We start from the raw sequence: 23,828 nt of genomic DNA, 5'->3' as shown, positions 1-23,828 counted from the left end.
GCACTTTTTAATGCTGTATTCCATCTGACAAAGTAAAGACACAAGAAACTGCAGATGCTGGAATCTTGAGCAAAAGTCAAAGTGCTGGAGGAACTCAGTGGGATTGTACCTTGATGGTGAAGATGAGTTTGATGCAAAATATTTAATAGGAATCTGAGGGGCAACGTTGCCACACAGAGGATGGTGGGTGTACAGAACGAGCTGCAGGAGGAGGTAGTTGAGGCAAGAGATGAGGATTTTTTTTTTCAATAGACAATAGACAATAGATGCAGGAGTAGGCCATTCGGCCCTTCAAGCCAGCACCACCATTCAATGTGATCATGGCTGATCATTCTCAATCAGTACCCCGTTCCTGCCTCCTCCCCATACCCCCTGACTCCGCTATCCTTAAGAGAGTTGTGAATCTGTGGAATTCTCTGCCTCAGAAGGCAGTGGAGGCCAATTCTCTGGATGCTTTCAAGAGAGAGTTAGAGAGAGCTCTTAAGGATAGCGGAGTCAGGGGGTATGGGGAGAAGGCAGGAACGGGGTACTGATTGTGAATGATCAGCCATGATCACATTGAATGGTGGTGCTGGCTCGAAGGGCCAAATTTAACCAATTTAACCCAATTTAACCCAATATACGGGATGTCCCGGCTAATAGGGGACACAGTTGGCGACCCTACGTACAAGTGACAATAAACTAAACTGAAATAAGACAGTGAGTGCCTGGAACATGGTGCCACTCAGGGTGATGGAAGCAGGAGCAATGGTGGCATTTAGATAGACACATATATACGCAGGGTATTTGGAGGGGTCATGTGCAGGCAGAGGAGATTAATATAACTTGGCATAATGTTCCACACATACATTGTGGGCCGAAGGGCCTGTTCCTGTGCTGTACTGCTCCATGTTTCACCATGTTATAGGAAAGATTTAAAGTACTGTGTTCAGTTCTGGGCACCATGTTATAGGAAAGATGTTGTCAAGCTGGAAACGATGCAGTGAAGATTTACGAAGATGTTGCCAGGACTCGAGGGCCTGAGCTATAGGGAGAGGTTGAGCAGGCTGGGACTCTATTCCTTGGAGCACAGGGGTAATCTTATAGAGGTGTACAAAATCATGAGAGGAATAGATCGGGTAGATGCACAGAGTCTCTTGCCCAGGATAGGGGAATCAAGGACCAGAGGACATAGGTTTAAGGTGGGGAGGGGAGGGGGGGGGAGATTTAATAGGACCCGAGGGATAACTTTTTTACGGAAAGGGTGTGTGGAACGAGCTGCCGGAGGAGGTAGTTGAGGCAGGGACTATCACAACATTTAAGAAACATTTAGACAGGTACATGGATGGGGCAGGTTTAGGGGGAATATGGACCAAACGCGGGCTGGTGCGACTAGTAGGGTTGCCAACTGTCCCGTATTAACCGGGACAGCCCGTATTTTGGGCTAAATTGGTTTAGACAATAGACAATAGACAATAGACAATAGGTGCAGGAGTAGGCCATTCAGCCCTTCGAGCCAGCACCGCCATTCAATGCGATCATGGCTGATCACTCTCAATCAGTACCCCGTTCCTGCCTTCTCCCCATACCCCCTCACTCCGTTATCCTTAAGAGCTCTATCCAGCTCTCTCTTGAAAGCATCCAACGAACTGGCCTCCACTGCCTTCTGAGGCAGAGAATTCCACACCTTCACCACCCTCTGACTGAAAAAGTTCTTCCTCATCTCCTTTCTAAATGGCCTACCCCTTATTCTCAAACTGTGGCCCCTTGTTCTGGACTCCCCCAACATTGGGAACATGTTATCTGCCTCTAATGTGTCCAATCCCCTAATTATCTTATATGTTTCAATAAGATCCCCCCTCATCCTTCTAAATTCCAGTGTATACAAGCCCAATCGCTCCAGCCTTTCAACATACGACAGTCCCGCCATTCCGGGAATTAACCTAGTGAACCTACGCTGCACGCCCTCCATAGCAAGAATATCCTTCCTCAAATTTGGAGACCAAAACTGCACACAGTACTCCAGGTGCGGTCTCACCAGGGCCCGGTACAACTGTAGAAGGACCTCTTTGCTCCTATACTCAACTCCTCTTGTTACGAAGGCCAACATTCCATTGGCTTTCTTCACTGCCTGCTGAACCTGCATGCTTCCTTTCATTGACTGATGCACTAGGACACCCAGATCTCGTTGAACTCCCCCTCCTCCTAACTTGACACCATTCAGATAATAATCTGCCTTTCTATTCTTACTTCCAAAGTGAATAACCTCACACTTATCTACATTAAACTGCATCTGCCATGTATCCGCCCACTCACACAACCTGTCCAAGTCACCCTGCAGCCTTATTGCATCTTCCTCACAATTCACACTACCCCCCAACTTAGTATCATCTGCAAATTTGCTAATGGTACTTTTAATCCCTTCGTTTGTCCTGTGCGGGACCGCCCTTGTCCCGTATTAGGCCCGAGGGGGCGCTGTAGGCCCGGACGCTGTAGGCCCGGAGGCCACTGTAGGCCCGGACGCTGCAGGTCCGGACAGTGTAGCTCCGGACAGTGTAGGTCCGGACACTGTAGGTCCGGACAGTGTAGGTCCGGACACTGTAGGTCCGGACAGTGTAGGTCCGGACAGTGTAGGTCCGGACAGTGTAGGTCCGGACAGTGTAGGTCCGGACAGTGTAGGTCCGGACAGTGTAGGTCCGGACAGTGTAGGTCCAGGCAGTGTAGGCCTAACGGAGGTTGCATAGCAACCCGCCTCCCGGCCCGGGCGGCTGCCGTTGGTGGCGCGGGAGCACGTGGCCGCTGACTGGGTGAGGTCACGTGGGGCGCGGGGAGGAGGGGGAGGGGGTGGCGGTGATGTCACCTTGTCCCTTATTTGGGAATGAGATAGTTGGCACCCCTAGGGACTAGCGTAGACGGGGCGTGTTGGGCGGTGTGGGCAAGTTGGGCCGTGGGGCCAGTTTCCACGCTGTAAGGCTATGACTCGATGTTTAACAGGCAGAGGGAGTGCAGGAATTTGTTCCCTGGCGATGCATTCCGATCAGGATAACTTGCCGACTTGGAACAAAGTAGTGTCAATAAATCACCTCTCCTCTCTGGAGTAAAGAGAACCATCCCAGCCCCTCTCATCTCCCCGCACAACAGTCGCACATACTGTTTGAGTAAACGTCTCTCCCTGACGTGGAGAAAGGTAAAAGCTGAGAAATATGTGCTTTTGAATGTCACCCCGAGGAGCGAGGCTTTGAAAGATGGACGACTTGGCACGTCAACAAAAAAAAGTCAAGAGTCAAGTTGAAAGCATTTAATTGTCAAATGTACTGTCAATATAACAATGAAATACATACTTGCTGCAGCTTGAAAGGCCCCTAAAAGCAACGAGATGCTGATAAGTATATAATAATTGAAAATACAATAATTAAGAACCCATAATACTAGGTAACCATAATAGCTTCCCATCAGGCACGGTGGCGCAGCGGTAGAGTTGCCGCCTTACAGCGAATGCAGCGCCGGAGACTCAGGTTCCATCCTGACTACGGGCGCCGTCTGTACGGAGTTTGTACGTTCTCCCCGTGACCTGCGTGGGTTTTCTCCGAGATCTTCGGTTTCCTCCCACACTCCAAAGATGTACAGGTTTGTAGGTTAATTGGCTGGGCAAGTGTAAAAATTGTCCCTAGTGTGTGTAGGATAGTGTTAGTGTGCGGGGATTGCTGGGCGGCGCGGACCCGGTGGGCCGAAGGGCCTGTTTCTGCGCTGTATCTCTAAATCTAAAATCTAAAATCATTGAGACCGTCATAGACTGATACAGCCCAGAAACAGGCCCTTCGGCCCAACGTGCCCACACCGACCAACATGTCCCATCTACACTATAGTCCCACCTGCCAGCGTTTGGCCCATATCCCTCTAAACCTGTCCTTTGACATGTACCTTTCAAAATGTTTCTTGAACGTTGCGATAGTCCCTGCCTCATCGACCTCATCCGGTAGCTCGTTCCATACACCCACCACCCTTCTTAGTTTAGAGATACAGCGCGGAAACAGGCCCTTTCGGCCCACCGGGTCCGCGCCGACCAGCGATCCCCACACATTAACACTATCCTGCACCCACTAGGGACAATGTTTACATTTAGCAAGCCAATTAACCTGCAAACCTGCACTGTCTTTGGAGCGTGGGAGGAAACCGAAGATCAAAAATCTATCTATCTCTGCCTGAAAAATATCCACTGACTTGGCCTCCACAGACATCTGTGGCAAAGAATTCCACACATTCACCACCCTCTGACTAAATACATTTCTCCTCATCTCCTTCCTAAAAGAGCGCCCTTTAATTCTGAGGCTGTGCCCTCTAGTCCGAGACGCTCTCACTAGTGGAAACATCCTCTCCACATCCCCTCTCTCCAGGCCTTTCACTATTCTGCATGTTTCAATGAGGTCCCCCCTTATTTTTCTTTTAGAGATACAGCGCAGAAACAAGCCCTTCGGCCCACCGAGTCCGCGCCGTCCAGCGATCCCCGCACACTAACACGATCCTACACACACTAGGGACAATTATTACATTTGCCCAGCCAATTAACCTGCATACCTGTACGTCTTTGGAGTGTGGGAGGAAACCGAAGATCTCGGAGAAAACCCACGCAGGTCACGGGGAGAACGTACAGACGGCGCCCGTAGTCAGGATCGAACCTGAGTCTCCGGCGCGGTATTCGCTGTAAGGCAGCAACTCCACCGTGCCGCCCTTATTCTAAACTCAAGCGAGTGGAGGCCCAGTGCCGACAAGCGTTCATCACAGGTTAACCCACTCATTCCTGGGATCATTCTTGTAAACCTCCTCTGGACCCTCCCCAGAGCACATAGTGCACTCTCATTTCCACCCAACAAAGAGCTAACAATGGCCCGTTTCCTTTATCATCGTTACTTTTTTGCGTATCTTTCACTCATTGTTCTTTATCTCTTCACATCATCGGGTGCATCTCTCTTTTCCCCGTATTCCTAACCAGTCTGAGGAAGGGTCTCGACCCGAAACGTCACCCGTTCCTTCTCTCCAGAGACGCTGCCTGTCCCGCTGAGTTACTCCAGCATTTTGAGCCTATCTTCGGTTTGCTTATTGTTTGTTGTTGTTTATATCTTATTTCGAATATGTAAAACAAAACAACAGCGGACGCTGTTTAAACCAGCATCTGCAGTTCCTTCCTACACACCAGTCGTATCGTACCCACTCCCTGTTCTCCCCTCTCCCATCGGGCAAGAGGCACAGAAGTGTGAAAACGCACACCTCCAGATTCAGGGACAGTCTCTTCCCAGCTGTTAATCAGGCAACTGAACCCTCCTATTACCAAATTAAAAATCCCCCTCGATCTCACTTTCCACCCCACCAGCCAGCGGATCCAACAAATTATCCACCAACATTTCCGTCACCTACAACGGGACCCCACCACTGGCCATATCTTCCCATCCCCTCCCCTCTCTGCGTTCCGCAGAGACCGTTCCCTCCGTAACTCCCTGGTCCACTCGTCCCTTCCTACCCAAACCACCCCAACCCCGGGCACTTTCCCCTGCAACCGCACGAGATGCAACACCTGTCCCTTTACCTCCCCCCTCAACTCCATCCAAGGACCCAAACAGTCTTTCCAGGTGAGACAGAGGTTCACCTGCACCTCCTCCAACCTCATCTATTGCATCCGCTGCTCCAGATGTCAACTTATTTACATCGGCGAAACCAAGCGCAGGCTTGGCGATCGCTTCGCTCAACACCTGCGCTCGGTCCGCGTTAACCAAACTGATCTCCCCGTGGCCGAGCACTTCAACTCCCCCTCCCATTCCCAGTCTGGCCTTTCTGTCATGGGCCTCCTCCAGTGCCATAGTGAGGCCCACCGGAAATTGGAGGAACAGCACCTCATATTTCACTTGGGCAGCTTGCAGCCCAGCGGTATGAACATCGACTTCTCCAACTTTAGATAGTTCCTCTGTCCTTCTCTTCCCCTCCCCCTTCCCAGATCTCCCTCTATCTTCCTGTCTCCACCTATATCCTTCCTATGTCCCGCCCCCCCGACATCAGTCTGAAGAAGGGTCTCGACCCGAAACGTCACCCATTCCTTCTCTCCCGAGATGCTGCCTGACCTGCTGAGTTACTCCAGCGTTTTGTGAATAAATATTACCAAATAGAGAGCTGTCCTGAGCTATTAACGTTGTTCTGGTCCCAGCCTCAACAACTTCCTCTGGCAGCTCATTCCATACACCCACTGCCCTCTGTGCGAGATGTTAGATACTTGGTATGTAGACTGGGGATCAAATGGAAAACCCACATTAACCAGAAGAATCTTCACTTGGTTAACCACCGAAGCTGCTGGACCCACAAGGCAGCTAAAGCTACACAAGTTGCCAGGGACTTGCCCTGCCAGCCCAAAACAGAGCCACTGAGGTTTATGGTTCATGAGTTCATGTTCATAAGTTATAGGAGCAAAATTAGGCCATTCGGCCCATCGAGTCTACTCCGCCATTCAATCATGGCTGATCTATCTCTCCCTCCTAACCCCATTCTCCTACCTTCTCTGGAATTTAGATGGATGAGAGGGGATCTTATTGAAACAGAAAAGATTATTAAGGGATTGGACACGCTAGAGGCAGGAAACATGTTCCCGATGTTGGGGGAGTCCAGAACCAGGGGTCACAGTTTAAGAATAAAGGGGTAGGCCATTTAGAACGGAGATGAGGAAAAACCTTTTCACTCTGAGAGCTGTGAATCTGTGGAACTCTCTGCCTCAGAAGGCAGTGGAGGCCAATTCCCTGGATGCTTTCAAGAGAGAGTTAGATAGAGCTCTTAATGATAGCGGAGTCAGGGGGTATGGGGAGATGGCAGGAACGGGGTACTTATTGAGAATGATCAGCCATGATCACATTGAATGGCGGTGCTGGCTCGAAGGGCTGAATGGCCTCCTCCTGCACCTATTGTTTATTGTCTATTGTCTATTCTACCCATAACCCCTGCCATCCATACAAATCAAGAATCTATCTATCTCCGCCTTAAAAATATCCACTGACTTGGCCTCCACAGCCGTCTGTGGCAAAGAATTCCACAGAATCACCACACTCTGACTAAAGAAATTCCTCCTCATCTCCTGACTAAAGGAACGTCCTTTAATTCTGAGGCTGTGACCTCTGGTCCTAGACTCTCCCACCAGTGTAAACATCCTCTCCACATCCTCTCTATCCAGGCCTGAAGTCAGCGTGACTGAGGTTTATTGTCTGTCTGTATTTCTTCTCATCATAGAGTCATAGACAGTCACAGCATGGAAACAGGCCCTTCGGCCCACCGAGCCCATGCCGACCCTTTCCACTGGTGGGAGAGTCTGGAACCAGAAGCCACAGTCTCAGAATAAAAGGATGTGCCTTTAGAAAGGAGATGAGGAGGAATTCCTTTAGTCAGCGGGTGGTGAATCTGTGGAGTTCATTGCCATTGACGATGGCTGTGGAGGCCAAGTCAATGGGTATTTTTGAAGGCGGAGATTGACAGATTCACGATTAGTACGGGTGTCAGGGGTTGTGGGGAGAAGGCAGGAGAATGGAGTTGAGAGGGAAAAATTGATCAGCCATGATTGAGTGGCGGAGTAGACTTGATGGGCCGAATGGCCTAATTCTGCTCCGAGAACTTATGAACTGATGAAATAATGTGTAATAGATGCAAAAAGAATCTCATTGGACATGTGAGAAATGAAACGCCATTGAATGCAGCGCCGGAGACTCAGGTTCGATCCTGACTACGGGTGCCGTCTGTACGGAGTTTGTATGTTCTCCCCGTGACCTGCGTGGGTTTTCTCCGAGATCTTCGGTTTCCTCCCACACTCCAAAGACGTGCAGGTTTGTAGGTTAATTGGCTGGGCAACTGTAAAAATTGTCCCTAGTGGGTGTGGGATAGTGTTAATGTGCGGGGATCGCTGGGCGGCGCGGACCCGGTGGGCCGAAGGGCCTGTTTCTGCACTGTATCTCAAAAGCTAAAAAAATCTAAATTGAACCATTGAAAACCTCAGGAGGAGCACAACATGAAACCCTCGTTGGAAAGGTAGATCTAACATCTGGAGCAACAGTGATACTCAAAGATGCTGGAGTAATTCAGTGGGACAGGCAGCAGCAACAGCTACCAGGTTAATCCCCTGGGATGGCGGGACTGTCATGAGGAAAGATTGGAAAGATTGGGTTTGTAGTTTAGAAGGATGAGAGGGGATCTTATAGAGACGTATAAAATTATAAAAGGACTGGACAAGCTAGATGCAGGAAAAAATTTCCCAATGTTGGGGGAGTCCAGAACCAGGGGCCACACGGTTTAAGAATAAAGGGGAGGCCATTTAAAACTGTGGTGAGAAAAAACTTTTCCACCCAGAGAGTTGTGAATTTGTGGAATTCTCTGCCACAGAGGGCAGTGGAGGCTAATTCACTGTATGAATTTAAAAGATAGTTAGATAGAGCTCTAGGGGCTAGCGGAATCAAGGGACATGGGGAGAAGGCAGGCACGGGTTACTGATTGTGGAAGATCAGCCATGATCACAATGAATGGCGGTGCTGGCCCGAAGGGCCAAATGGCCTCCTCCTGCACCTATTTTCTATGTTTCTATCTAACATCTGGTGAAACAGTGATATACAAAAGATAGGCGCAAGATGCTGGAGTAACTGAGCGGGCCAGGCGGCATCTCTGGAGAGAAGGAGGGCGTGCTATTGAGGGCGTGCAGCGTAGGTTCACTAGGTTAATTCCCGGAATGGCGGGACTGTCATATGTTGAAAGACTGGAGCGACTAGGCTTGTATACACTGGAATTTAGAAGGATGAGAGGAGATCTTATCGAAACGTATAAGATTATTAAGGGGTTGGACACGTTAGAGGCAGGAAACCTGTTCCCAATGTTGGGGGAGTCCAGAACCAGGGGCCACAGTTTAAGAATAAGGGGTAGGCCATTTAGAACGGAGATGAGGAAAACTTTTTCAGTCAGAGAGTTGTGAATCTGTGGAATTCTCTGCCTCAGAAGGCAGTGGGGGCCAATTCTCTGAATGTATTCAAGAGAGAGCTAGATAGAGCTCTTAAGGATAGCGGAGTCAGGGGGTATGGGGAGAAGGCAAGGACGGGGTACTGATTGAGAATGATCAGCCATGATCACATTGAATGGCGGTGCTGGCTCGAAGGGCCGAATGGCCTCCTCCTGCACCTATTGTCTATTGTCTATTGTCTATTGAATGGGTGACGTTTCGGCTGGAGACCCTTCTCCAGAAACCCTGACAGGGAGGCGGAGGGCACGCGCATAGCCTCATTCAGGCTGAAAGAGCGTGTACACGTGCAAGAGTGCACGTCAGTTTGGTTGTGCCGTCATTGAGACAGATACAACACGTACACTCGGCCACGGAGTATTCCCTGTGGAAATGTTTTCGAGTCTGTCAAAGCCACGCACGTCTTCAAGATTCGGAGCGGCAATTACCTTTGAACTGAATTGTGGACATGCGTCAACAGCAATTAGATTGACCTCACAGTGGTGCCCATGCCCTGAAGCACAACGCCCAGCTGAAGCTGCCTGACACGTCTTAGAAACATAGAAACGTAGACCATAGGTGCAGGAGGAGGCCTTATGGCCCTTCGAGCCAGCACCGCCATTCATTGTGATCACGGCTGATCATCCACAATCAGTAACCCGTGCCTGCCTTCTCCCCATATCCCTTGATTCCACTAGCCCCTGGAGCTCTATCTAACTCTCTTTTAAATTCATCCAGTGAATCGGCCTCCACTGCCCCCTGTGGCAGAGAATTCCACAAATTCACAACTCTCTGGGTGAAAAAGTTTCTTCTCGCCTCAGTTTTAAATGTCCTCCCCTTTATTCTAAGACTGTGGCCCCCGGTTCCGGACTTCCCCAACATTTGGAACATTTTTGCTGCATCTAGCTTGTCCAGTCCTTTTATAATTTTATACGTATACAAATGATATTATGAATACACGCTAGGGTACTGTCTATTTCACCACCTCTTTGCGGCCATTGGACTCTGTCTGTGGAACTGATGCGCTACAATGCTGAGAACTAAACTATATTCTGCACTCTGTATCTTCCCCCTTGCTCGACCTCTGTACTTGTCCTTGAGTTGGTTGAAGGGCCTGTTTCCATGCTGTATGACTCGATGGCCAATTTGTATTAGTGAAATGGAGGCACGGTACCTTAGTGGTAGAGTTGCTGCCTCACAGCGCCAGAGGCCCGGGTTCCATCCTGACTACGGGCGCTGTCTGTACGGAGTTTGTACGTTCTCCCCGTTTCCACCAGTTTCCTCCTACACTCCAAAGACGTACAGTTTTGTAGGTTAATTTTAGTGTTTAGAGATACAGCGCGGAAACAGGCCCTTTCGGCCCACCGGGTCCGCGCCGACCAGCGATCCCCGCACACTAACACTAAGAGCCTCTTTCCGCGCTGTATCTCGAAACTAAATCTAAATCTAAAATCTAAACTAAATTAAATTATCTGGTGATGGAGTGGAATTAAACCAAAGATATGAAAAGCTACACCCACTAGGGACAATTTTTACATTTACCAAGCCAATTAACTTGCCAACCAGCACGTCTTTGGAGTGTGGGAGGAAACCGAAGATCTCGGAGAAAACCCACGCAGGTCACGGGGAGAACGTACAAACTCCGTACAGACGGCGCCCGTAGACAGGATCGAACCCGGGTCTCCGGCGCTGCATTCGCTGTAAGGCGGCAACTCTACCGCCGCGCCACCGCGACCGTCCTCTGTTGCTTGACTCCCCTACACTGGGTAAAACACGGTCCTCTCATGGTTTTGTACACCTCAATAAGATCTCGCCTCATTCTCCTGTACTCCAAGGTTGTACAGGGCCCTAGTGAGACCGCACCTGGAGTACTGTGTGCAGTTTTGGTCTCCAAATTTGAGGAAGGATATTCTTGCTATTGAGGGCGTGCAGCGTAGGTTGACTAGGTTAATTCTCGGAATGGCGGGACTGTCATATGTTGAAAGTCTGGAGCGACTAGGCTTGTATACACTGGAATTTAGAAGGATGAGAGGAAATCTTATCGAAACGTATAAGATTATTAAGGGGTTGGACACGTTAGAGGCAGAAAACATGTTCCCAATGTTGGGGGAGTCCAGAACAAGGGGCCACAGTTTAAGAATAAGGGGTAGGCCATTTAGAACGGAGATGAGGAAAAACGCGTTTTCAGTCAGAGAGTTGTGAATCTGTGGAATTCTCTGCCTCAGAAGGCAGTGGAGGCCAAGTCTCTGAATGCATTCAAGAGAGAGCTGGACAGAGCTCTTAAGGATAGCTGAGTCAGGGGGTATGGGGAGAAGGCAGGAACGGGGTTCTGATTGTGAATGATCAGCCATGATCACATTGAATGGCGGTGCTGGCTCGAAGGGCCGAATGGCCTACTCCTGCACCTATTGTCTACTGTCTATTGTCTAAGGAATAAATTCCTGACCTGCTCAGCCCCTCCCTACAGCTCAGGCCCTTGAGTCCTGGCAACATCATCTTAAAATCTTCTCTGCCAGAAGATCTTCCAGCCGAACGACCCTCAACATCCTCCAGCAGAGCAAGAAATTAAAAAACAGCAACCCTGGGCTGAATTTTAATTCACCCCTCCCTCCAACCAAAGATATTGTTTATATTTAAGGTTCTCTATAATTGAGAATTAACCTCGTGAGTGGGATTGATTTGGTTTTCATTGATGTCATGCCACTTAAAATGTATGTCATTACCTCTCATTAAAGCCAATCATCATTAATGTTAATCGCATCCAGAGACAGCAGACCAACAGATTTCAGACAACATGGAGCTCTCAGTTTGAAGTCCTAAGGACTTAATGGTAAAACGAGTCTGGGTAATTGGTTCAGGTTTCCCTGTTGGAGTTCCTGGTGTCTCATGACATCCCGTTCATCCACTTGGAGGTGCACGTGTGTAGGACAAGTTTGTAAATCTGCCGGCAATGATTGCAACTGGACAAATTTGGGCCCCCGCTTCTGAGGAAGGATGTGTAGGTCTTCGGTCTAAATCGAAGGTGGACACAAAATGCTGGAGACACTCAGCGGGACAGGCAGCATCTACGGTGAGAAGGAATGGGTGACGTTTTTCGGGTCGAGACCCTTCTTCAGACATCCTTCTGAGACATCCTCCTGGAGAGGGTCCAGAGGAGGTTTATGGGAACGATCGCAGGAATGAGTGGGTCAGACAATGGACAATAGGTGCAGGAGTAGGCCATTCGGCCCTTCGAGCCAGCACCGCCATTCGATGTGATCATGGTTGATCATCCACAATCAGTACCCCGTTCCTGCCTTCTCCCCATACCCCCTGACTCCGCTATCTTTAAGAGCTCTATCTAGCTCTCTCTTGAAAGCATCCAGAGAATTGGCCTCCACTGCCTTCTGAGGCAGAGAATTCCGCAGATTCACAACTCTCTGACTGAAAATGTTTTTCCTCATCTCCATTCTAAATGGCCTACCCCTTATTCTTAAACTGTGGCCCCTGGTTCAGGACTCCCCCAACATTGGGAACATGTTTCCTGCCTCTAGCGCGTCCTATCCTTTAATAATCTTATACGTTTCAATAAGATTCCCTCTCATCCTTCTAAATTCCAGCGTGTACAAGTTAACCTATGATGAGCGTTTGTCAGCACTGGGCCTGTACTCGCTGGAGTTTAGAAGGATGAGGGGGGGACCTCATTGAAACTTACAGAATAGTGAAAGGCCTGGATAGAGTGGATGTGGAGAAGATCCTGAGCACGGGTGCCATCTGTACGGAGTTTGTACGTTCTCCCCTTGACCTGCTTGGGTTTTCTCCGAGATCTTCGGTTTCCTCCCACACTCCAAAGACGTACAGGTATGTAGGTTAATTGACTGGGTAAAATGTTTTTAAAAAATTAAAAAATTGACCCTAGAGTGTGTAGGATAGTGTTAATGTGCGGGGATCGCTGGGCGGTGCGGACTCGGTGGGCCGAAGGGCCTGTTTCTGCGCTGTATCTCTTAAAAAAAAATTTTTTTTTAAGATCTTTCCAATAGTGGGAGAGTCTGGGACCAGAGGTCACAGCCTCAGAATTTAAGGACATTCCTTTAGGAAGGAGATGAGGAGGAATTTGTTCACTCAGAAGGTGGTGAATCTTAGTTTAGTTTGGAGATACAGTGCGGAAACAGGCCCTTTGGCCCATCGAGTCTGCGCCGACCAGCGATCCCCGCACATTAACACTATCTTTGGAGTGTGGGGGGAAACCAGAGATCTCGGAGAAACCCCACGCGGGTCACGGTTGAAACATACAAACTCCGTACAGACAACACCCCTGGTAAGGATCGACTCCGGGTCTCTGGTGCTGTAAGGCTGTAACTCTACCGCTGCGCCACCGTGCCTCCCACAATTAGATTTGTTTTGACTCCAGTTGTTAATCTGTTTGCAATGATTGCAACTGGGTGGGAGACGGATGCAAGGATACTTGTCTGCACTTGCTCGCACTGGGACAACCTATCAGTGGGTCAGGCAGCATCTCTGGGGAAAAGGAATAGGTGACGTTTCGGGTCGACACCCTTCTTCAGACTGAGGTGCAAACTCTTGGGTCTAGGAATCAGCTCTCCTCTCTGCCACTGGATCCTCGATTGAGATCGACACAATAGATGACAGGGCGGCACGGTGGCGCAGCGGTAGAGTTGCTGCCCTACAGCGAATGCAGCGCCGGAGACCCAGGTTCCATCCCGACTACGGGTGCTGTCTGTACGGAGTTTGTACGTTCTCCCCGTGACCTGCGTGGGTTTTCTCCGAGATCTTTGGTTTCCTCCCACACTCCAAAGACGTACAGGTCTGTAGGTTAATTGGCTCGGTAAATGTAAAAATTGTCCCTAGTGTGTGTAGGATAGTGTTGATGTGCGGGGATCGCTGGTCGGTGCGGACCCGGTGGGCTGAAAGGGCCTGTGTCTCTAAACTAAAAGGTACAGGAGGAGGCCATTCTGCCCTTCGAGCCAGCACCGCCATTCACTGTGATCATGGCTGATCATCCACAATCAGTACCCTGTTCCTGCCTTCTCCCCATATCCCCTGACTCCGCTATCTTTAAGAGCTCTATCTAACTCTATCTATCTGTAAGAGCCCTAAAAGACATTTAGACAAGTACATGGATAGGACAGGTCTAGAGGGATATGGGCCAAACGCAGGCAGGTGGGACTAATGTAGACGGGACACCGTGGTCGGCATGGGGAAAGCTGGGCTGAAGGGCCTCTTTCTGTGCTGAATGAGTCTGAGTCGACAACTTTCTTGAAAGTGCCGTCGCAGGTAGATGGGATGGTCAAAAAGGCTTTCAGCACATTGGCCTTCAACAGTCAGAGTATTGAGTTTAGAAATGTGTAGGAAGGAACTGCAGATGCTGGTTTAAACCGAAGATAGACGCAACATGCTGGAGTAACTCAGCGGGACATGCAGCATCTCTGGAGAGAAGGAATGGGTGACGTTTCGGGTCGAGAGTTTGAGTCTGTCCCCGTTGAGTTACTCCAGCATTTTGTGTCTATATATTGAGTAAGGAAGTTGGGAGGTCATGTGACAGTTGTGTAAGACATTGGTGTGGTCACATGTAGAGTACTGTGTTCAGTTTTGGTCACCATATTGCAGGAAAGGTGTTGTCATTGTTAGAAAGAGATCAGAGAAGATTTATTCACAAAATGCTGGAGTAACTCAGCAGGTCAGGCAGCATCTCGGGAGAGAAGGAATGGGTGACGTTTCGGGTCGAGACCCTTCTTCAGAGAAGATTCATCAGAATGTTGCCAGGACTCGAGGGCCTGAGCTACAGGGAGAGGTTGGGCAGGGTAGGACTCTATTTCTTGGAGTGCAGGAGGGTGAGAGGTGATCTCATAGAGGTGTACAAGATCATGAGAGGAATTGATCAGGTAAATGCCCAGTCTTTTGCCCAGAGCAGGGGAATGGAGAACAAGGGGAACATAGGGTTAATGTGAAGGGGGAAAGTTTTGATAGAAACTTGAGGGGTAACTTGTGTTACACAAAGGGTGGTGGGTGTATGGCACGAGCTGCCGGAGGAGGCACTATCTTTACGTTTAAGAGACATTTGGGCAGGTTCATGGACAGGGCAGGTTTAGAGGGATATGGGGCAAACAGGCAGGTGGGACTAGTGTAGATGGGGCATGTTGGCTGGTGTGGGCAAGTTGGGCTGAAGGGCCTGTTTCCACGCTGTATCGCTCTGTGACTCTGAATTACACTTGTGTGCAGTTATTTGGATTGAAACCAGTTCTTCTAGTGAGCCATGAGCTATTGTCTCCAGATACAATGCCTTCCATAATGTTTGGGACAAAGACCCATCATTTATTTATTTGCCTCTGCGTTCCACAATTTGAGATTTGTAATAGAAAAAAAATCACGTGTGGTGAAAGTGCACATTGTCAGATTTTAGTGAAGGCCATTTGTATACATTTTGGTTTCACCATGTGGAAATTACAGCAATGTTTATACATACTCCCCCCCCATTTCAGGGCACCAAAATGCAACAAAATACTAAACATGACTACTTTCATTTACATGACATTGCTGTGTCCCAAACATTATCTTTGGAATTCTCTGCCTCAGAAGGCAGTGGAGGCCAATTCTCTGAATGCATTCAAGAGAGAGCTAGATAGAGCTCTTAAGGATAGCGGAGTCAGGGGGTATGGGGAGAAGGCAGGAACGGGGTACTGATTGAGAATGATCAGCCATGATCACATTGAATGGCGGTGCGTACAGGCTCGAAGGGCCGAATGGCCTCCTCCTGCACCTATTGCCTATTGTCTATTATGGTGCCCTGAAAGTCATAGCCCACTCTCCCTCTCTCTAACGCAGGCCTTCGAGTCCTGGCAACATCCTCATGAATCTCCTCTGCACCCTTTCCAGCTTGACACCAATTTTGTCCGCTCGTACTGAACCTTTGTTTAGTTTATTTTAGTTTAGTTTAGATATACAGTGCGGAATCAGGCCCTTCGGCCCACCGAGTCCCCACTGACCAGCGACCACGCTGTACGCTAACACTATCCTGCACACTCAGGACAATTTACAACCTTCACCGAAGCCAATTAACCTACAAACCTGTATGTCTTTGGAGTGTGAGAGGAAACCGGAGCACCCGGAGAAATTATTATGGGTTTTACAGAGTACCATGTTTACATAGTATAAGAAAATAACTACAGATGCTGGTACAAATCGAAGGTATTCACAAAATGCTGGAGTAACTCAGCAGGTCAGGCAACATCTCAGGAGAGAGGAATGGGTGACGTTTCGGGTCGAGACCCTTCTGCTGCAAGTAGAGTTAGAGTACAGAGTGATACAGCGTGGAAACAGGCCCTTCAGCCCAACTTGCCCACACCGGCCAACAATGTCCCAGCTACACTTGTCCCACCTGCCCACGTTTGGTCCATTTCCCTCTAAACCTGTCCTATCCATGTAACTGTCTAACTGTTTCTTAAATATTGAGATAGTGCCCGGCCTCAACGACCTCCTACGGCAGCTCGTTGCATGCACCCACCACCCTCTGTGTGAAAAAGTCACCCCTCAGATTCCCATTAAATCTTTTCCCCCTTCAATTGTCTATTCACCTTAAACCCGTGTCCTCAGGACCTCGATTCACCTACTCTGGGCAAGAGACTCTGTGCGTCATCAACCTCAATCTATTCCTTTCATGATTTTGTACACCTCAATAAGATGATTTTCATTGAGAAAAGATGAAGCTTTCTCAGTAAGAATTTCATGGTTCCGTGTCGGGGTCTATGACAACAGAACATTCTTGACTCGAGAACATGGCTGGGTGACTTTTTGGACCGGAGCGTGTGATAGAAACATAGAAACATAGAAAATAAGTGCAGGAGTAGGCCATTCGGCCCTTCGAGCCTGCACCACCATTCAATATGATCATGGCTGATCATCCAACTCAGTATCCCGTACCTGCCTTCTCTCCATACCCCCTGATCCCTTTAGCCACAAGGGCCACATCTAACTCCCTCTTAAATATAGCCAATGAACTGGCCTCAACTACCTTCTGTGGCAGAGAATTCCACAGATTCACCACTCTCTGTGTGAAAAAAAACGTTCTCATCTCGGTCCTAAAAGACTTCCCCCTTATTCTTAAGCTGTGACCCCTTGTTCTGGACTTCCCCAACATCGGGAACAATCTTTGTAAGTTTCTATAAGATCCCCCCTCAATCTTCTAAATTCCAGCGAGTACAAGCCGAGTCTATCCAGTCTTTCTTCATATGAAAGTCCTGCCATCCCAGGAATCAATCTGGTGAACCTTCTCTGTACTCCCTCTATGGCACAGTGTAGAGGGAGCTTTACGCTGTTTCTAATCTATGCCGATCCTGTCCTTGGGAATGTGTAGGAAGGAACTGCAGATGCTGGTTCAAATCGCACAAAATGACATAAAACGCCAGCATTTTGTGTCAATCTTCATAGTTCAGGACCGCTCTCTGGTTGTGGTGGGACGATTCGGTTGCCCGATAGATCATCATCGGCGGTCACTGGAAGCGAGTGTGACTGTCCTCTCCATAGGGTCGGACGCCTGTGCGTGACTTTGTTTAACGTGGGGAGACTGGTGCACAGACAGCCACCACACAGTCCTTGACAGATCTGGGTCAGGATCCAGTGGTGTGGAGTCCAAGACGACCGGGGACCCTTTTCTGCTGCGGCCTTCATCCATCCGCCTTCCTAGCCGTTGTGACGCTCCACTAAAGTCAGCCATCATCCTCCGCCTGTTCCACCGTTAAGGTCTTGGTCGGATCGCTCTTTGTCAGGGACCCCCCCCCCTCGACCTTACCGCCCATGGGTGACCCTACCAGGAGCGTAGCTCCAGACGGCATCGCTCTCAGGATCTCAGGACCACACGAGCTCCTCCACCACCACAAGGTGACAATCCACGGAGAAGGGTTGCCTGATAACAGCTGGGAAGAAACTGTCCCTGAATCTGGAGGTGTGCGTTTTCACACTTTGAGTGGTAGAGTCTTACTCAGGTTCCTATTAAATCTTTTCCCCTTCACCTTAAACCTGTGTCCTCTGGTCCTTGATTCCCCTACTCTGGGCAAGAGACTCTGTGCGTCTACCCGATCTATTCCTCTCGTGATTTTGTACACCTCTATAAGATCACCCTTCATCCTCCTGCGCTCCATGGAATAGAGTCCCAGCCTGCTCAACCTCTCCCTGTAGCTCACGCCCTCGAGTCCTGGCCACATCCTTCTGTACCTCTTGCCCGATGGGAGGGTGTCAACCAGTCCCTGTGAAACTGCTCTGAGCTGCTATCCCGCTGAAACGTAACACTGGAATATCTCCCCCTTTTATGTGCGATTAATTCAGAAGGTTTAAACACGGAGAGGGCCTGTGAGTGATTATGTGTTAAGTGGTAACATTTCAGGAGAACATTCCCCATCGTGAGACAGCAGTCAAACCCCTTAAGTCCGAGGACACTGCTTAACAAAAGCCTCAGGAAAGAAATGCAGATGCTGGTTTAAACCGAAGGTAGGCACAAAATGCTGGAGTAACTCAGTGGGACAGGCATCGTCTCTGGAGAGAGGGAATGGGTGAATATTGATCTCCCTAACTTCAAATGATCCCGGCGTTCCCTCTCTCACCATCCCTCCCCCACCCAAGTCACACCAACCTCTCGTTTCCACCCAACAGCTGACAACGGCCTGTTGCCTTGATCATCATTACTTTTTTGCACTTCTTTCATCCTGTGTTCTTTATCTCTCACAGATGGAGGTGTACAAGATCATGAGAGGAATAGATCGGGTAGATGCACAGAGTCTCTTGCCCAGAGTAGGGGAATCGAGGACCAGAGGACATAGGTTCAAGGTGAAGGGGAAAAGATTGAATAGGAATCCGAGGGGTGACTTTTTTCACACAGAGAGTGGTGGGTGTATGGAACGAGCTGCCAGAGGAGGTAGTTGAGGCTGGGACTATCCCATCATTTAAGAAACAGTTAGACAGGTACATGGATAGGACAGATTTGAAGGGATATGGACCAAGCGCAGGCAAGTGGGACTAGTGTAGCTGGGACATTGTTGGCCGGTGTGGGCGAGTTGGGCCGAAGAGCCTGTTTCCACACTGTATCACTCTACGACTAGTGTAGCTGGGACATTGTTGGGCCAGTGTGGGCGAGATGGGCCGAAGGGCCTATTTCCACACTGTATCACTCTACGACCAGTATAGCTGGGACATTGTTGGGCCGGTGTGGGCGAGTTGGGCCGAAGGGCCTGTTTCCACACTGTATCACTCTACGACTAGTGTAGCTGGGACATTGTTGGGCCAGTGTGGGCGAGATGGGCCGAAGGGCCTGTTTCCACACTGTATCACTCTGTGACAAGTGTAGCTGGGACATTGTTGGGCCAGTATGGGCGGGTTGGGCCGAAGGGCCTGTTCCCACACGGTGTCACTCTATGACTCCATCAGCGTCTATGTCTCTCATTTCCCTTTTCGCCCCAGACTCAGTCTGAAGAAGGGCCTCGACCCGAAACGTCACCCGTCCCTTCTCTCCAGAGACGCTGAGTTACTCCGGCATCTTGTGCCGACCTGATTAAAAGCTGGGCTTCCCAGAAGGGGCGAGTCTGCTTCACGTGTGGGGGAATGGGGGCCAAGCGTGAAACGTACAGGTCCAGTATTGTGCTGCTCTTTCCCAGCAGCTGTGCCACACCTGCCTTTTATAACAGATATCTGCTGGGAATGTCTGATGTTTCATTGCAAGTGCTGCAGTGATTGGCAGTGTTATAGATTGATGTGGAAGGGAGCCATGCACTAAGTTTCACCTTCTGTCTTTTTTTTTCTTTCTTCTCCCCCCCCCCCCCCCCTTGTGTGTTTCATGTTTCTGACAGGTTCTCAGCGTCCAGGATCTGGTGGACTTCTCCCCCGTGTATCGATGTTTGCACATTTACACCGCACTGGTAAGTCAGCCGTGCTCCAGTCCTGTTCATTCCAGGTCGGGCTAGAAGGGGGCGGAGGGCGGGTGGAGGGTGGAGGGAATGGAGGGGTGGTGAAGGTAGGGTCGCCAACTGTCCCGTATTATCCAGGACATCCCGTATATTGGGCTAAATTGGTTTGTCCCGTACGGGACCGCCCTTGTCCCGTATTAGGCCCGGGGATGCGCGGTACGCCCGGACACTGTAGGCCCGGACACTGCAGGCCCGGACTCTGCAGGCCCGGACACTGTAGGCCCGGACACTGTAGGCCTGACACTGTAGGCCCGGACACTGCAGGCCCGGACACTGCAGGCCCGGACACTGCAGGCCCGGACACTGCAGGCCCGGACACTGCAGGCCCGGACACTGTAGGCCCGGACACTGTAGGCCCGGACACTGTAGGCCCGGACACTGCAGGCCCGGACACTGCAGGCCCGGACACTGCAGGCCCGGACACTGCAGGCCCGGACACTGCAGGCCCGGACACTGCAGGCCCGGACACTGCAGGCCCGGACACTGCAGGCCCGGACACTGCAGGCCCGGACACTGTAGGCCCGGACACTGTAGGCCCGGATACTGTAGGCCCGGACACAGTACTCCAGGTGCGGTCTCACTAGGGCCCTGTACAACTGCAGAAGGACCTCTTTGCTCCTATACTCAACTCCTCTTGTTATGAAGGCCAACATTCCATTGGCTTTCTTCACTGCCTGCTGTACCTGCATGCTTCCTTTGAGTCTTTAAATACAGGAGAGGTGCCGGAAGACTGGAGGGGGGCAAATGTTGTGTCTCTTTTCAAGAAGGGCTGCAGGGAAAATGCTGGGAACGATAGGCCGGTGAGCTTAACATCTGTAGTTGGAGAGTCACTAGAGAGTATTCTGAGGGATAGGATACACAGGCACTTGGATGGGCAAGGGCTGATTAGGGATAATCAGCATGGTTTTGTACGTGGGAGGTCGTGTCTCACAAATCATGATTACAATCGAACCAGTCTCAGTATACAGATACATGATAAAGGGAATAACGTTTTAGTGCAAGGTAAAGCCAGTAAAGTCCGATCAAAGATAGTCAGCATGATTTTGTACGTGCGAGGTCGTGTCTCACAAATCTGATTGAGTTTTTTGAAGACGTGACCAAAAAGGTTGATGAAGGCAGAGCTGTAGATGTTGTGTACATGGACTTCAGTCAGGCGTTCGACAAGGTTCCGCATGGTAGGCTGCTCTGGAAGGTTAGATCGCATGGGATCCAAGGAGAGATAGCTGAATGGATAGTAAATTGGCTCCATGGAAGGAAGCAGAGGGTGATGGTGGAAGGTTGCTCCTCAGACTGGAGGCCTGTGACTAGTGGTGTTGCCTCAGGGTTCGGTGCTGGGCCCGTTACTGTTTGTCATCTACATCAATGATTCGGATGAGAACATGCAGGGCAAGATTAGCAAGTTTGCAGAAGATGATACAAAAGTGGGTGTTTTTGCAGATAGTGAAGATGGTTGTGAACGATTGTAGCAGGATCTGGATCGATTGGCCAGGTGGGCAGAGGAATGGTTGATGGGATTTAATACAGAGAAGTGTGAGGTGTTGCATTTTGAGATGTCGAACAAGGGCAGGACCTACACAGTGAATGGTAGGCCTCTGGGTAGTGTTGTAGAGCAGAGGGATCTAGGAGTGCAGGTGCATGGTTCCTTGAAGGTCGAGTCACAGGTAGATAAGGTGGTCACAAAGGCTTTTGGCACTTTGGCCTTCATCAGTCTTGAGTATTGAGTATAGACGTTGGGAGGTCATGTTGCAGTTGTATAAGACGTTGGTGAGACCGCATTTAGAATATTGTGTTCAGTTCTGGGCACCATGTTATAGGAAAGATATTGTCAAGCTTGAAAGGGTTCAGAGAAGATTTACCAGGACGTTGCCAGGACTAGAGGGTGTGAGCTACAGGGAGAGGTTGAGCAGGCTGGGTCTCTATTCCATGGAGCGTAGGAGGATGAGGGGAGATCTTATAGAGGTGTACAAATTCATGAGAGGAATAGATCGGGTAGGTGCAATGTGTTTTGCCCAGAGTAGGGGAATTGAGGACCAGAGGACACAGGTTCAGGGTGAAGGGGAGAAGATGTAATAGGAATCCGAGGGGTAACTTTTTCACACAGAGGGTGGTGGGTGTATGGAACAAGCTGCCAGAGGAGGTAGTTGAGGCTGGGACTATCCCATCGTTTAAGAAACAATTAATTGAACAGGTACATGGATAGGACAGGTTTGGAGGGACATGGACCAAGCACAGGCAAGTGGGACGAGTATAGCTAGGACATTGTTGGCCGATGTGGTCGAGTTGGGCCGAAGGGCCTGTTTCCACACTGTATCACTCTGTGAGAGGAATAGATTGGGTAAACACACAGAGTCTTTTGCCCAGAGTCGGGGAATCGAGGACCAGAGGTCAGAGGTTTAAGGTGAAGGGGAGAAAGGTTTAATAGGAATCTGAAGGCTAATGTTTTCACACAAAGGGTGGTGGGTGTATGGAACGAGCTGCCGGAGGAGGTAGTTGAGGCAAGGTGTCTCACAACATTTAACAAAACATTTAGACAAGTACATGGATAAGACAGGTTTAGAGGGATATGGGCCAAAAGCAGGCAGGTGGGACTAGTGTAGCTGGGGACATGTTGGCCAGTGTGGGCAGGTGAGGCTGGAGGGCCTGTTTCCACACTGTATCACTCTGAGTCTATGAGAGTTCGGGCCTGTCTAGGGTTGCCAAATGTCCCGTATTTGCCAGGACATCCCGTATTTTGGGCTAAATTGGTTTGTCCCGTACGGGACTGCCCTTGATCCGTATTAGGCCCGGGATGCGCTGTAGGCCCGGACGCTGTAGGCCTGGATGCTGTAGGCCCGGGCGCTGTAGGCACGGACGCTGTAGGCCCGGACGCTGTAGGCCCGGGCGCTGTGGGCCCGGGCGCTGTAGGCCCGGACGCTGTAGGCCCGGACGCTGTAGGCCCGGACGCTGTAGGCCCGGACGCTGTAGGCCCGGACGCTGTAGGCCCGGACGCTTTAGGCCCGGACACTTTAGGCCCGGACACTTTAGGCCCGGGAGCCATTGCAGGCCAGAACAGTGTAGATTAATGGAGTGTATTCGGGGAGCGGGGCCGAATGTGTTCACCGAAAGGAGGTTGCGTAGCAACCCGCCTCCCGGCCCGGGTGGCCGCCATTGGTGGAGCAGGAGCAGGTGGCCCTTGGCCGGGTGAGGTCACGTGGGGTGCGGGGCGGTGACGTCACCTTTAGTCCCTTATTTGGGAGCGAGAAAGTTGGCAACCCTCGGCCTGTCCCTGTTGGCTTCTCCTCGTTCCCCCTTCACGTTGTCTGCCGGAGCCAAAGGTTCATCGTCGTGCCTCGGTCAGAGGTCGCTGGGGGGCCAGGGCGCGCGGGCGACGGAGGGGCGGAGGAGCCTGGAAGTTCCACCACCGTCGGCAGCCAGAACCTGGGAATGTCGGTGCTCCCTGAGAACTGGTGGCACCGCCACAGGAAACGTCGGACTCTGTCAGGAAGGTCAAGTGTGGCAAAGCTTTAGCCCACGGGGTGAGGGGCAGGTCACGGCTCCAGCCCTCTCCCCGGGCCCATTGTTCCCGATAAGGCCGGCCACTCCATACCCCCCTGTAGAAAGGCAAAGAGCTTCCTCAGTCTGAGCTCGCTTCCTGAGTCCAATCCAACGGGTGAATAGCTGAAAGTGTTGGTGTGTGTTTGTTTGTGCGTGTCTGGGCATTCTCCTATCTTTAACGGCTTTGGGGAAAAAAACAGGATAACAATCACGGGAGGAAAAGATCTCACATTCAGAAGCCTGAATTCCTGAACCCAGCAGATTCTTCCCTCCGATGTGGGAAGGAACTGCAAGCGCTGGTCCCGATCGATGGTAGACACAAAACGCTGGAGTAACTCGGGCAGCATCTCTGGAGAGAAGGAACG

At 50.3% G+C, this 23,828-nt stretch overlaps 1 protein-coding gene across 1 annotated transcript in view; it reads left to right on the top strand.

Annotated features, from left to right (window-relative positions):
* Positions 1 to 23,828, top strand: part of exoc6b (exocyst complex component 6B) — a 563,998-nt gene that overhangs the window by 304,219 nt on the left and 235,951 nt on the right. Inside the window, exon 8 of the mRNA XM_078404240.1 lies at positions 19,813 to 19,881. Within this exon, the coding sequence (XP_078260366.1) occupies positions 19,813 to 19,881 (69 nt within the window). The remainder of the gene's footprint in view (positions 1 to 19,812; positions 19,882 to 23,828) is intronic.

This window comes from Rhinoraja longicauda, chromosome 1 (genome assembly GCF_053455715.1).
Source record: "Rhinoraja longicauda isolate Sanriku21f chromosome 1, sRhiLon1.1, whole genome shotgun sequence".
Lineage (NCBI taxonomy): Eukaryota > Metazoa > Chordata > Chondrichthyes > Rajiformes > Arhynchobatidae > Rhinoraja > Rhinoraja longicauda.
The sequence above is the reverse complement of the archived record's forward strand: the minus strand, read 5'-3'. Positions and strand labels throughout refer to the sequence as shown.